Source organism: Panulirus ornatus, chromosome 32 (genome assembly GCF_036320965.1).
Source record: "Panulirus ornatus isolate Po-2019 chromosome 32, ASM3632096v1, whole genome shotgun sequence".
Lineage (NCBI taxonomy): Eukaryota > Metazoa > Arthropoda > Malacostraca > Decapoda > Palinuridae > Panulirus > Panulirus ornatus.
Window position 1 is genome coordinate 18,619,068 of NC_092255.1, and position 15,998 is coordinate 18,635,065.

Consider the following 15,998-nt stretch of genomic DNA (forward strand, 5'->3'; position numbering starts at 1 on the left):
CACCAGCGCTGTATCATCGGCGAACAACAACTGACTCACTTCCCAAGCTCTCTCATCCACAACAGACTTCATTTTTGCCCCTCTTTTCCATATATATATATGGATCGTGTAAGCAGGGGCAGTAGATCAATAACAGAAGTTACAGGTTCCACACCAACGCGTTGGGAATATTTCCGTAGACAACACTGTGAATACAAGGCAAAATGAACAGCTTGTTATTACCTCTGATGCTTAGACAATAGACTCATTCAACAAGAGACGATCACTCTCTCCAGGCGGTCAGATATGAGGGGCTTTAACGTGGTGTATTGGTTAGTGTTGCTATGATTCACGCACGGGTCCAACCGGGTCCGAATCTTAAGATGGGCAGCGTGCCCACAGGCAACCCAGCTGTTCATCTTTCTCATCTCCGGGCTGGGCTGGTCGATAGATGGGTGCCTGGCCTTTGGATGATATATATATATATATATATATATATATATATATATATATATATATATATATATATGAAATGTCAATGATTAGGCATTCATTTCCCCATGCTATCTCATGTACCATTAAGAAAATGGACAAAAATAGATTAAGTTTTAAGATCAAAAGTGGCTCTAAGAATATCTCTTGTTTTAGGGCAAGTTGAAAGGATATCCTAAATTCTAACCTTATGTAAATTCAAAACGTGATCTTAAAGTTAGGGGTACAAAAGTTCAGACAATAGTTCTAAGTACCCTTCAACTGAGACGAGAGGTCGTATTGGACAGATGGCTTTTTGTATCATAGTGGAGTCCATTTACTGTTCCTGGTCTTGATCCAAAGGCATCCAAGGACATCGAACTACTTCGTTGAGTTTGTCTATCGGTTCCTGTTTTCTGTGGTAACGCGCGTACACTCTCCAGACAGCTGGTACACGTACAGAAAACGGAAGCCTTCTTTCATACTCTAAGGATAGAGATGAATCTTCTATTTTTCCATATATACATAATCTGGTCACTCAGACAGACAGACAGACAGACAGACAAACACACACACACACACACACACACACACACACACACATATATATGTATATATATATATATATATATGTATATATATATATATATATATATATATATATATATATATATATATATATATATATATATTTTTTTTTTTTTATTTATTTTGCTTTGTCGCTGTCTCCCGCGTTTGCGAGGTATATACATATATATTTCTTTTTTCTTTTAAACTATTCGCCATTTCCCGCGTTAGCGAGGTAGCGTTAAGAACAGAGGACTGGGCCTTTGTGGAATATCCTCACCTGGCCCCCCTCTGTCCCTCCTTTTGGAAAATTAAAAAAAAAAAAAAAGAGAGGGGGAGGATTTCCGGCCCACCGCTCCCTCCCCTTTTAGTCGCCTTCTATGACACGCAGGGAATACGTGGGAAGTATTCTTAATCCCCTATCCCCAGGGATGATATATATATATATATATATATATATATATATATATATATATATATATATATATATATATATATATATATATATACATATATATAATGTTGAGGAACATAACTGTAATATGATGAAATAGACTTGATTACCTTGCATCAGTTGCCGACCATATACGTATATCAAAGTGAGTTCTGATTAATATGTATATTCATTTATCTTTTTGCTTGTTTGTTTTTTTGTGATGCAGGTGCCACTGACCAGATAATTCCTGGAAGGAGGTGAGTAAGTGATGGGCATAGATCTTAAATCTAAGGGAACAACATAAGGGTGTTGGTAATGCTTATAGTGTGTGGGGTAAGGGGGCCTCAACGGTTGGCTTTTGTCCTGCCTGTGTGTGTGTGTGTGGTGGGTCAGGCTAGGGGTGGTGGCGCTGGCCTACTTCCCAGTGACGAGGGACCCGCTCGCCTCTAACTGTGGCAAGGTCGTTGCTATAGATGTAGTAGGTGGAAGCTGGTCCTCCTCCTCCTCCTCCTCCCGGCTGCCCTACGTATGTGTGTGTGTGTGTGTGTGTGTGTGTGTGTGTGTTTGCAACAACAACCTTGAGGGAGGAAAACAGGTTTGTCGCGCGTACTCTTGGTAACAGTGGATCGTTGGGGAGGGATCGATGTCGAGTTTAGGGTAATATGTGTGTTGGCCAGTAACCGTTATCAGGGGTTTTGATGTGTCTTGTTTGTATTTCGTCTCTTTATAGTGTTTTATGTTTTTCAGTTATATATATATATATATATATATATATATATATATATATATATATATATATATATATATATATATATATATATATATATATATATATATATTTTATTAAAGGATCACAATTTTGCGCGTGATCAAGACATTCCTATGATCCACGGGGAAAATGAAACATGATAAGTTCCCTGGTGCACTTTCGTGTAAAAATCACATCATCAGGGGAGACACAAGAAAGAAATATGTCAGTTGATATACATCGAAGAGACGATGCTAGGACGCCATTTGGTCTTGGACAATCGCATGTTTACCAAATGACGTCCTAGCTTCGTCTCTTCGATGTATATCAACTGACTTTTATATTTCTCTCTTGTGTCTCCCCTGATGATGTGATTATTACACGAAAGTACACTTGGGAACTTATCGTGTTTCATTTTCCCCGTGGACTCATTAGAATATATATATATATATATATATATATATATATATATATATATATATATATATATATATATATATATATATGTATATATATATATATATATATTTTTTTTTTTCATACTATACGCCATTTCCCGCATTAGCGAGGTAGCGTTGAGAACAGAGGACTGGGCCTTTGAGGGAATATCCTCACCTGGCCCCCTTCTCTGTTCCCTCTTTTGGAAAATTAAAAAAAAAAAAAAAAAAAAAGCGAGAGGGGAGGATTTCCAGCCCCCCGCTCCCATATATATATATATATATATATATATATATATATATATATATATATATATATATATATATATTGTGTGTGTGTGTGTGTGTGTGTGTGTGTGTGTGTGTGTGTGTGCAGATATTACAGTATACACCTGTGTGATTCTTTGCAGCTTCATTTGTCTTACCAGGATCCAGAACGCTCCATTCCTCTTTACCATCCAGCAGTATTGAATTAGAGCTTTGTGTGTGTAGCAACGTCACGTACACTTCAGCATAGCAGCATTATCCATCCTACCGCATAATGCATATAAGCTAGTTTAATTCATTCTTACCCATTGTAATGTGCTACAGCATCAAACATCAAGGTAAACTTGTGAGTCTTGTATCTTCTACATCATCAGTCTTGCAACTTAGATCTACTTTGTAGTGGTTCACATTGCTAAGCAAAAGGACACTGTGACACCCACCTCAGAGTGGCATCAACAAACATGGGTGTACATAGTACTGATGACAGAAGCCCCATTGTCACCCCACGTCTACGTCATAAGTATATAACCTCAGTCTGTCCCTATTTCCAAAAGGATGAGATGAGGATGGAAGAGTAAGATGGCATCGTCCCGTCCCTCAGCATCATCGTAGTTACCATCAGACGAGAGCTTGACTCCGTACATCGTCACGGTCGAGCTCCACACGCACACACACATGGAGCTTCCCTTGGCGGTCACCGACAACGTGGGAAGCATCCACACGCTACTACTACTACTAGTACGCTGACGGACGCCTGAGCTATAACTTGGCGGGTATCGTCATCATCCTCCCCTGTTGTAGATGGCTTTGTTTGCTTGTTGGGTTTTACGGCCATCGGCCTATGAGGAAGGTCATTAGGCCTGCAACCCTATTTAATGTATGACTGAAGTCATCATTCCTAAATACCTATTAGAAAAAAAAGTATATGTAATTTTGATGTAATGATAATAAAGATGAATAATGATAGATATGAGTAGTGGAAATACCACCCAGTCGGCACAGTCTTCACGGTTGCATTTTACCCAAGACTGCGAGAAGAAGAAGGCTTCTACGATCTTCGTCATGATAATGTCCATCTTCTTAGTTGGCCATACATATTCATCCTTCTTATTTTCTGTTAAGTTTGGCAGGAGTGGTGGTTCGGTTTCAGGCGTGGTGGTTCGTATTTACAGCCTTGATATTGTTATGTTGTCTGTGTTGTACACATAAAGTATATGTGTTACCAGTCATGTGTATTTGTATCATAAGTATACTTTCTGTGAGGTGGAGAAATGTATAGTGTATAGAGGAGGCGACTCGTATTCTAAGCGGTTCATTGGTTGATATACACCGTTCGAACCGCGAAAATTCTTTTCGAACTGTTTCGAATCGTGATTCGGGTGGACGAACCTGAGCTTAGGAAAGGACCGTAAGGCGTGAGTTCAACTGTGTTGGTAGTTAGTATTCGTTGGTGATTGGTGGCAGGAGAGTGGTTTTTCTAATTCCAAACCTAGTAAACATTACGGTGTTCCCAGTGTATTATCAATATTAGCTACAGTTCTTGTGGTGGTGTGTGTATGTATACGTGATGTCCAATGTGACCAGTGTCCCTTCACTGAGTGGAAGTGAGGTGTATTACCATTACACATGTGTGCTACGTTCTGCCTTCACGTCTTGTTGTGGTAAGTGCCGTAACTTCTAGAGTGTCAGAGGATATCTTGTTACGAATAGTTAAAAAGCGTAAATGATAACTGTATCTAAACTGTGTTAATGAATTAGTCGTTAAGTCAATTATTTCCTCTATAATCGTCTCAAAAATGATTCAGTGTTATTTTGCTGGTCGGTTGATTGGTCTCTTAAGCCAGGATCAATCATGGCCATCTACGTCAACTTACAACCACCACTTGATAGAAATATCTAACACCTTCTTTCAGGTGTGAATTCTAAGACACCGTGACACCGTATACACTTTCAGTATGTTATGGCCCGTGTTACTGTTACTGAAGATGATGGCCACTATAGGTGATGTTAGTATGACACGGCCCGTGTTACTGTTATTGAATATAATGACCCGTATAAGTAATATAAGTGTGATACGGCCCGTGTTATTGAAGATATTGACCCGTATAAGTAATATAAGTGTGATACGGCCCGTGTTATTGAAGATATTGGCCAGTATATGAGTGATGGTAGTATGATAACAGCCCGTGTTACCATGCCAGTGTTTTTGCAGTGGTTGTGGAAGGGGTGTAGGGGCTGACCACTTCGTCCAGCACGAGATCGTGGAAGTGTAGGGCCGTAACGACACTTCTCCCCAGTTGGTTGTTATGGTTGGCGTCACTGTTATGACGTGTTGATGATTGTCACTGAATTACCATTATGGGGTTCATGATCATTATCATCATTACCATCGTTAGTATAATGTTGTCATTGTCTCACGCGCCGTTTAAGATCATAATCCATTACATTGCAATTTTTTCTGACATCATTACCCTCAGTCAGACGAATGAATACACGTTTTGAGACGTGGTATACAGGGGGCGACGTGTTGTAGTTAGACGAATGAATACACATTTTGAGCTATGTGGTGTACAGGGGGCGACGTGTTGTAGTTAGACGAATGAATACACATTTTGAGCTATGTGGTATACTGGGGGCGACGTGTTGTACCTAGACGAATTAATACACATTTTGAGCTATGTGGTATACAAGGGGTGACGTGTTGTAGTTAGACGAATGAATACACATTTTGAGCCATGTGGTATACAGGGGGCGACGTGTTATTAGTCGACTGAACAAGGGCAAATGAATCAGCCGGGGGGGAAGCCATGGAAAGGTTTGCAGGGCATGGTTGTTAATGGGAAGGGGGGGGGGGCTGTGGTTTCGGTGCAATACACACTACATCGAGAGAACATGGATGCTTGCGATGTTAACGATGAGGCGTTTTCTTCATTTGTCCCCGGCGCTACCTCTCCTAACGCGGAAAACGGCGAACAGGTTTAGGTAAACAGAAGAAATAGGGATGGTTTATAATGGCTGAACGTACGAGCATCATATATCATCTCATTTCACATTCCGACGTAGTATGTAGGAAGGTGATTCATTCAAGGCCGTGGGTGGAATGCCTCTCCCCCTGAGGGTACAGCGATGAACGGGCGGGAGAGAGATCGGGCTGGATTGATCTACTACACAACTGTGTCTTGGAGGTTAGGGGAAGGGTGGCGGGCGCAGACATACTCTTCTCTCTCTCTCTCTCTCTCTCTCTCTCTCTCTCTCTCTCTCTCTCTCTCTCTCTCTCTTGTTCTCTGTGAAGATAAGGTGTAATATCAATTGTATCTCAGGTAAAACGTAACTTTTGAAATGTCTTTTATCAAAAACTGTGGCTGAAAAAACAAAACAAAACAGTTGGGTGTAATTGATATATCTTTTGTAAAAAAGTGATGAAATCCTAGCGTCGCATTAATGGAGGGGTTGATAAGCCAGCAGTTCTCAAGGCCACGCGTCTTTTGCTTGCGTCATAGGAAGTTGGGGACCACCTGTCGAAGGTCGCCGTCTTAACTAGACCAGCAGCAGCGGCGGTGGATTTAGTGAGGTCCCTCCCACGATGGTGGTGCTCCTCCTCTCCCTCCCACCGTTCCCACCTCCCATTCCCTCATGCTGTTCCTTGGTGTCACTCTGGCCATACCTGTCTTAGCCAATGTAGATATCTGCGGTCAGGCCCTGTGGGTTGCTCCGTTGCATGAACGTGTTGCAAAGTAGGACACCTGGCGCGCGCGCGCACACACACACACACACACACACACACACACATCTGTTCATGTCCTTCAGAGAAATGATGGGCCGTTGGCGTAACGTAACACCATCTTTCAGAAACAGATAAGCTCATAGAGAGACCTTCATGTGAAGACGCACCATTACTCACTGAAGATTACGGATACAAATGGAGGTAGATGAAAGTATGATGCATACGAGGTCTAAATCACGTAATAGATAGTCTTACATCATTACAGGACAGATGTTCACTATACAACGTACCAACATTCGTTCGTAAAAACGGTCCTTGGTGAGGACAGTGGCCAGATACCAACATACATTATAGACGAGTCAATGATAAAGTAACAAACATACAGACGGGAGTACTGGACATAACCTAAAAAGGCAAATGGAAGACTATGAATACCTAAATATGCACCAGATTCGCATTATGAATTAAAAACATGGCAGACAGCATTGCAGTATAGCAGAGGATAACTGTATTTAACTCAGGAAAGAAAATATGTCAAGGAAAAAGATTTTCGTTTTATATAACGAACATAAAAGCAGGTCTGAGAGCCGGTCTTGATGTCCAGTGTTCAAAGACGCTATATTTGGTCGCCATGTGCATGTGTTGCCGCAACTCGCACGAATATCTCCCTTCCTATTGGCAAACTATTTGATATACATATACGAAAATATTTGAATATTTAACTCAAGTAAATTATGATTTAAGGAACAAGGCCAGATTATTTGTAAACGATAAGCCAAACGAGAGAGGAAAAAATAATTTTGAAAGTTGATGAAACGTTGGATGGAGACATTTTCTTCAGTGTAAGTGAACGAAAGATTCGTTGCTCTCGTTAACTCACAGTGCATCGCGGGGTACCGGAATACTTTCCCTCCTAAATTCATTCGGAGTAATTGATTCTTCCTCGATAACTTTACTAATACCAGAACGTTATACTGCTGAACATATGGGTCGGAGGAGCCTGTATGGGCGAGAGGAGCAGCAGGTAGACGGGCGTGAAACAGGTCCGGGTGGCGTCCCTCAAGGTGGCTGGCTGGTGGCGGCGGGGCGTGGTCGCCAGCGACCTTGACAACGACCCGCTATACTCCGCCACCCGCCGCTCCACCCTCCCACGGAAGCTCCTTTTGTTTGGCTGCTGAACGCGCTGTTTCTCTGCCAGGTTGAGATGGTATAAGATTTCCTTACGTTGGTTTACCTCTTTTGCTCAGTACAGCAACGTGGTTGTAATAGCATCTTGCAGACGTAACTTTAAGACTTCACATCAGACGATTTCTTGTGACTTCCTGGGCAGAATTTTGTGATTTTGCAGAAATGTTATTATGTTCAGCATTCGTTACACTTGTGATTTTTTTTTTTTTTGTAAAATGGAATGACCAAGGACGGATCACTGACTTTGTATTTGTCTTGCAGCAAGTGATTAACCAATAAGCTTAAGATAAACTTGGGGGGGTGTTATAATTTGGACTTTAATGAAGTAATTTTACTGCAATACGATTACTGTTACACTTGTGATTTTTTCGTGAAATGAAATGACCAAGGACGGATTGCTGACTTTGTATTAGTCTTACGGCAAGTGATTAACCAACCAGTAAGCTTAAGGAAAACCTGGGGGGTGTTATGATTTGGACTTTAACGAAGTAATTTTACTACAATACGATTGCTGAAATGCTGAGTGTATTCTCGTGATAATTACTTCATCATACATCACTAATGCCTATATAATCATACACACCATCACATACCATAAACCTGAAGACATTTACTTTAGTTACCTATGAGCGAAAGAACGATGAATTATAATCAGTCAAAAATTATGATCTGTTCCATTGATCAGTCTGATTTTGACCGACTAGTTGGAGTGGAACGTTAAAGGCAAACAAATTTCCTTGTACGTACTGAATAGTGAACAGACAGTCTAGAAGGGTCGGGGGTTATCACACGAGACAACTTACAGTCTCGCCTTCAGTAAACCCTTGGATGATCACATCCACCAGTATGCTTGCGGCGGATTTCATGGCTAATAAGTCATCTCCCACCAGTATGCCTGCAGCTGATTTCATGGCTGATAAGTCCACCCACCAGTATGCCTGCAGCTGATTTCATGGCTAAGTCCACCCACCAGTATACCTGCGGCTGATTCTATGGCTAATAAGTCCACCCACCAGTATGCTTGCGGCGGATTTCATGGCTAATAAGTCATCTCCCACCAGTATGCCTGCAGCTGATTTTATGCTGAATAAAGTTCCTTCAAGTAATTCTTATTTCTTAAGGTAATCTTATTCTTTCTCACAGTAGCAGGTCGCTCGTGACGTGGCTCAGAAAACAAGAGATTGTTGTGTCGTTTGGGAATGGTGATCGGATCATTGGGCCACAGTTCCTTCTTCACCTCTTGAGCCCGCGCCATGTTAGGGCCCTTAGGGAGTGTGTGCTGGGGGTCATGTTAGGTGTCTGTGATTCTGAAGGGTTAGGTCAAAGGTCAGGCCATCAGCCCCTCGGGTTGTACTGTCTGGCTCAGGGGGTTGTAATGCAACTGTTTGGTTGTGGATTCAGGTCTCGTAACGTAACTTTGCCTTACTAGAGAAAGCAGGTCATTAGACCTTATCGTTAGACCTTACCTGACGAAACAAGTTGTTAAATGATTACCTAATCAAACAAGCTGTTATATGACTACCTAACCAAACAAGTTGTTAAATGATTACCTAACCAAACAAGTTGTTAATTGATTTTAATTGATTGCCTAATCAAACAAGTTCTTAAATGATTATCTGATCAAACAAGTTCTTAAATGGTTACCTAACCAAACAAGTTGTTAAATGGTCACCTAATCAAACATGTGGTTAAATGATTAGATAATCAAACAATGGTTACCTAACCAAACAAGTTGTTAGATGATTAAGCTAACTTCAACTGACCAAACAAGTTGTTAAGTGATTGCCTAACCAAACCTCACCTGACCAAATAAGTTGGTAAGAGATTACGTAACCAGACAAGTTGTTAAATGATTACCTAAGCTAACCTCATCTTAGCAAACAAGTTGATATGTTATTACCCAATCAAACCTTACCTGACCAAACAGGTTGTTAGATGATTACCTAACCAAACCTCACTTGACCAAACAAGTTGGTAAGTGACTGCCCAACCGAACAAGTCGTTAAGTGATTACCTGAGCTAACCTCACCTGGCCAAACAAAAATGTTAAGTAATTACCAAATCAAACTTCCCCTAACCAAACAAATTGTTAAATGATTATTTCTTTTTTTCTAAGATTTCTTTCTAAACATCAGCGAGTAATGTTGTGGGGTGCTGATAACTTGATACACACACACACACACACACACACACACACACACACACACACACACATATATATATATATATATATATATATATATATATATATATATATATATATATATATATATATATATATATATATATATATATATTACGCAACAGTACATGAAAGCTAGCTAATATTTCAATTCGTAAATGGACCGTATATTGTGTGTATCCTATTAACCAACCTTCCATTACCAGTAGCCAATCGCAACGTGATATTTGAAGTTAAAGAGGAAGATGCACCTAGCAACAGCTGTGTTAATGTTTTTGTAAGATCGAGTCGTAAGGTTAAGGGCAAGGGGGGGGTGCGGATCCTACTATCTCTCGGCATAACACGTCTGGATCACTCCTCAGCAGCCACGTAAAAACTTGTCGAGTCCAACTCCCAACGTGCCTTACCTTCGTGAGGGTTAAAGGGGGGGGGGAGATCGATCTCGAGGCCTCCTCAATCTTTTTTTTCCTTCTTACATCATCGTATGACGACCGGCGTTCCTTAGGTCTACTTTTTTGTGGCGCATGAGTCTTTAAAATTTTGAACCTGCATTACTGGCAGTCTCTGCCGTGGCCTTTCACCACACACACGTATACACTCACACATACACACGACGTGTGTATCATCGTGGTCACGTCTTTGGAGGGTATGCTAGAGTGTACGAGAATGTATGGTTATGTACAAAGGTATATTGACTTATGAAAGTATATGAATGTGTTTTGTGTGTGTGTGTGTGTGTGAAACGTATATCTTGAGCATATTAACGTGTAGTATAAAGGTGCATGAAAGACCATATAAGTGTACGAGCGCTCGCCAGAGTATACGTCAGTTTTGACAGTATTTCAAAAACCGAGTTAACGAGTGTGTGCGAGAGATGAACGCGAGTGAGCGAGCGCAAGTAAGCTGGTGTGAACTAGGCCACAAAAGAGCTTGTGTATCAATCAGTCCCTCGCACAAAACTCTGCGGAGACATTCGACAGTTTTCGATATTTTCTAAAATATGCGAAATACAAAAGTAAATATGGGTCCATGAACAGTACAAGAATGAATTGATGAATCTCTAAAAGGAAAAAAGGAATATTTGAGTATGAAAGAAGCGAACGAGTGTGTTAGTTGTAAAGGTATACAATAGATGGCAGCACTAGTAGCAGCCGCCGTTCGTAACTGTTACCACATACCACCACCGCCAGAAAATCAGATCACCAGACGTGGCCAGCAACCGCTACGGTACATGTGCCGGAGGGCGGCTGTACCCCCAATCCTTGGAACTACCCACACTCGGCCTTGACTTTTATTTATAGCCATGAGGGACGAAGTGAGCCGTGTAGGGGTATAGATAAGGGAGGGGAGGAGATGGGCCGACTAAGAGACGGTGCTAGGCTTGAGGACACAGGCGAATCTTTTCCAATAAGAACCTTCTACTCGTTATTCTTGGCTTACTACAGATCCCTAGGTTGAGTACAATGTGTGTCGAAACCTGTGAACGCCACTGATCAAACTCCTCTCCCATTAGCACACTAGAACACCCGTTAACACTGCCTTAAACTCGAAGACTAAAGTCTAAGGAAAAAGACAGACAGTTCCAGATTGACTGATTTATTCAAGGACCTTAGTACATTATGATCGGTATGCACATGTGCAATGCACCACAATAAGGTGCTTAATAGCTTCATATAAGAGGAGACACGGTGGTTCAGTGAGAGCTCAGTTGAGGTCGATTGTATGAAGAGTAGATAAGGACCACCTCCTCCTGTGAATTCGAATATGACTGACTCTGCAGTGCTAAAAATTTATGATCATATATAACCCCACGAGTACGACTGTATAACCCTTCTTGCATGATGTCCTGGGCTTTCATATGACCCTTGTAGGTCAAGGATCACGTCTTCATCATACCCAAGGGTCTTCCTGCTGTCTTCAGTAATCGTACCGTTGGTGGTTTAGGGGGGTCGTACCGTGTCCTGATATAATCTACTCGCCTTATGTAAGTCTGTCAAGTCAGTCACCGGCCTCGCAGTAAATCCTTTCCGTTCGTCCTCGTCCTCCGTCGGCAAGTTACGACGGGTGTCGGAGCTGGACACAAAGCACTTGAGAACAAAGAGCCTAAGATCCACTCTTGGAGGCTCGCATGGTAGGAATTAGCCACGGTGGGAGAGACATGGATGCGGTTTTGGAGGGGCGACCGGGTCGGGCGTGGGACGGCAATGGCACGGGGGAACCCCGGACGCAGCCCAGCGCTGGCAGCTGTTCGACCACCACCCGAAGGGAACAGCCAGCCAGGCGACCCCATGACGGTGTCTCATGACGCTGCTGCTGGCCGGTTTGCCCGGCGGGAAGACCACCCTCCATTTTCCGCTGGTGGCTTGGCTAGTGTACGGCGAGCGATGTGGATGGTTCGAGGTCATTTGGATCGGATGGTTAGTAGGATAGTTGGCTAGCCGCCGGGCATATTGTGGCTCGCTAGCTAGCTGGCTGGCTGGTTGGTTGAAGTGGGTGGTTGGCGGACGGGTTTAGCTGAAGCAGGAGGAGGAGGAGGAGGAGGGTGTGGTCACCACCATACTGGCCGTGTATAATCGATTCATTATTCTAGTCAGTGGGAGACCAGCAAGGCTGGCGGGGTCGGGTTCTCGAGGTGGTCTGATCTTGATTCACATGTTGGTTTATGTAACCCATTGTTCTCGAGGGGGTCTTCTCTGACACAGGACGGCTTGAAATGCAGGGGCGTTTGAGGACTTTCCCAACCCTAAGAGTATACTATTCTAATTAATGCGGATTTTCTCTTCTTTTCGTATGGATATTGTATTCCTAATGTAACCTGATGCCCGCGAAGCAATGTGGATATTGTTCTAGTCTAGTTATTTTTGTTATCCAAGTTTCAAATGCAATTTGCACTGAACCCAGTAGAAAATGCACAGCATCATTAGTGTGGACCGACTGGTATAATACTGTACCTCACAAGGCTTGTGGCTACGTTCCAGCCACAGACTTTGTGTCCTCCAGCTCTCTAAAGTTTATTTTCAGTCCAGGGGAGTGTATATTTAACCCAGCCTCCATTAGCACCACTAATCAGGCCGAGAGTCTAACTTCCAGCTGGGGGCTAGACCACACCTGGGCTACAGGAGGAAAATAGAAGTAATTACGGTGTGTGTTCGTCGAAGGTGTTTATGTACGAAGGATTTTTGAATGTGTTGTACGTCATTAAATGTGTAAGGTCTGGGTGTGGTCGGTCCGAGTGTGGGGAAAGGATGCAAAGTGTTTGTGTTTGTGGCGAGTGTGGTAAGGACAAGGATATTAAGGTCAACTGTGTGGGGTATAATTAGCTTCAGTGTTTTAGGGTCCGTAATGGATTTACGCATGTGGAGTGTGGTCATTTTCGGACGTGTGTGTGTGTGTGTGTGTGTGTGTGTGTGTGTGTGTGTGTGTTGGGCCTGAATGGGGATGAGAGTGTGTCGAATCTGAGAATGATGAGTGTGATTATTAACAGACAACGCACGGGATGAGTGTGTCGAATCTGAGTGTGTGGTAGGTCCCACATGTGCTGAGGCGCAGACTTGGAGGTTCGTAAGTGCGTCGAGTCTTTCGTCAAGAGTGCGTTGGATCACTGGGGATTGATGGAAAATACTAACTCTAATTCCTTGTATCTGTTAGCGTCTTCTGTGTGCTCTCTCTCTCTCCATCGTCCGACCAGCGTTGCTCTCCGTCTACCGACGTAGGTTCCCTTTACGTTAGGTGAGGGGTTTTCGAGAGTCGCTGATCGTGGCGTGCAACACATGAAGGTTGTGGTACACACTGTGCTCTCATTACCCGTCATGGGTCCTTGGGTTACTTTACAATGCCTGACTTCCTGATTTCCACCCTTCATGAATCCATTGCCTTTGCCTGTTCTGTGGCGGTGGTTGTTTTTGACTCTGGCAGTCATAGTGGGAGACGCCGTGACTGTGTTCACTTAATGGCTGTTAAAGGAATTATGATAATGTTACCCCAGGACTTCTTTTTGAACAGAATCCTGCAGGTGAGGGTGCGCTGTGCTCAGTAGCAGCGAGAGGATGGACTTCACTGAAGCGAGAAGGTATTTGACGAGACTGTACTTCTGTCTCGGGAACTGACGATGATGCAGCCTCGCCAAAGATGACTCCTCTTTCCTCGATTCATTGGAGTCGATGCATTCCAGGAGAGAGAGAGAGAGAGAGAGAGAGAGAGAGAGAGAGAGAGAGAGAGAGAGAGAGAGAGAGAGAGAGGACGTCGTAGGCGTGGTACTTGTACAGTGAGGAGGGAAAAGTATCAAATGTGGTATTAATGACAGGCTGAAGGGCAGGTGCATGAGTGGGTGGGTGTGTGTTTACCACCCTTCCTTACCCCAGGGAGAGGAAATACACGACTCCTGGTGAGTCACACCGCCTTGGGAGGAGGTGTCTGCGGTGCCTACACAGGAGGGAGGAGAAACACCTATGAGGTAAGGGCCACAGGCAGGGATATACAGAGGGCGGGGACCTGGTATGGGTGCGCGGCGGTGGCGGCGCCCACACCTCGGGGTCTAAGAGTGACTTCTCTCTCTCCCCTGCTTCAGTCTCCCGATTCTCACTTTTCTCCCCCTCTCCCGTCTCTCACGCTTCCCTGCTCTCCCCGTCTTAACCAACCGACCCGCCCCCTGCACCCTTCTCAGATGTCTTAGGGTATAAATTCCTCTCAGTTACAGTCCTGCTGGCCTCCACCGCTCGCGTTTTCTCCCCACGTACCGTACACCCGATGCCACCGCCTTCGTACCCTCCCCGCGTACTATACACCTGGCACTACTGCTGCCGTACCCTCCCCGCATAACTGACACCCTTCAGTACTACCGGCGTGCCCTCCTCACGCATCTTCCTCTTGACAGTACGGCCGCCGTACCCTTCCCGCTACCGTCATACCCTCCCCACGCTGTCAACCTCGGATTCAGGGTGTGAGGATGATGTATGAAGACAGAGAGGCAAGTGTCAGGGCGAGGCGTGGCACTGAATAGCAGCATTGTACCAGAGAGTTTCACCTGGGGTGTGGTACTACACCGGCAGTGAGGAGTGGTAATCGTATACAGCGACACTCTCGACTCCCTCCCGCTGAAGGTGCAGAACTCGAGCTGATGTACCAATCTGTAATACCACCGAAGTGGTGTATACTGAGGAGTAGCAGTGGCAAGGAGTGAAAGTGAGGTATGGCATGATGGCAGCTGTGATGAGTGGGTGTAGGAATGAGGAGTGTCGTTACGTGTCTGTCGGTGAGGCGTGGCAGGGAGGTGAGTCCTCCAGGGTCATCCAGCCAGCAGTGAGGTGTATCATGCAACGAGGGCGGCAGACAGACCCTCTCTGTTCTGCTACTTTATCTAACAGTTTCTCTTCAGGTAAATGACGGATATGATAATTCTGGTCAACTTTATATGATTTACTTGACGTCTGGTGCTCCTAACCCGTCGAGTTATGACCTTGATGGATACAATGTGACGGACACAGTGAAGGGGGGAAGTAGTGAGTGTGTGTGTGTGTGTCAACTCGCGGTAAATATTAATGACCAGTAGCTGTGAGTTGGGTCGTTTGACAAGAGCGTTCGTTACCTCACTCGTCTTAACGCTACACCAGACGCAGGATTCTATTCCTTAGCAAGTGTCGTTTCGTTTATACTTGTAGACTTAGGTTCTAAACCTTTAACTTCTAAATTGGATTTCCTCGAGTTTATAGGGCATGGAGTAGAGAAATAAGGGATAGCAATTGTGTTACTTCTGCATTGCTTCTCTATATAGTAGACTAATAGAGAGCCACAGGAGAGGATTGAAGCGTACTTTGGTAGAATCGGAGTACGCTGTGCTGAACCAAATTGACGCCATTACAGTGGAGGAAATTGCAGGTGTTTGCTGTGTGTGGTCCTTGACAGTGTCTGGTATGTGAGGGAGGAGAGAGGGAGGGAGGAGGAACCTGGGGTTGTCACGACGCTGACGGAACCTTGTAGCAACATATTACCCTTGGGTGATG

The 15,998-nt window shown here is 43.8% G+C and overlaps 1 protein-coding gene across 1 annotated transcript in view; it reads left to right on the forward strand.

Moving 5' to 3' along the window:
- Window positions 1-4,452: 4,452 nt before the first annotated feature.
- Window positions 4,453-15,998, forward strand: part of LOC139759112 (ras GTPase-activating-like protein IQGAP1) — a 424,460-nt gene continuing 412,914 nt past the window's right edge. Inside the window, exon 1 of the mRNA XM_071681072.1 lies at window positions 4,453-4,566. Within this exon, the coding sequence (XP_071537173.1) occupies window positions 4,473-4,566 (94 nt within the window). The 5' untranslated portion in view covers window positions 4,453-4,472. The remainder of the gene's footprint in view (window positions 4,567-15,998) is intronic.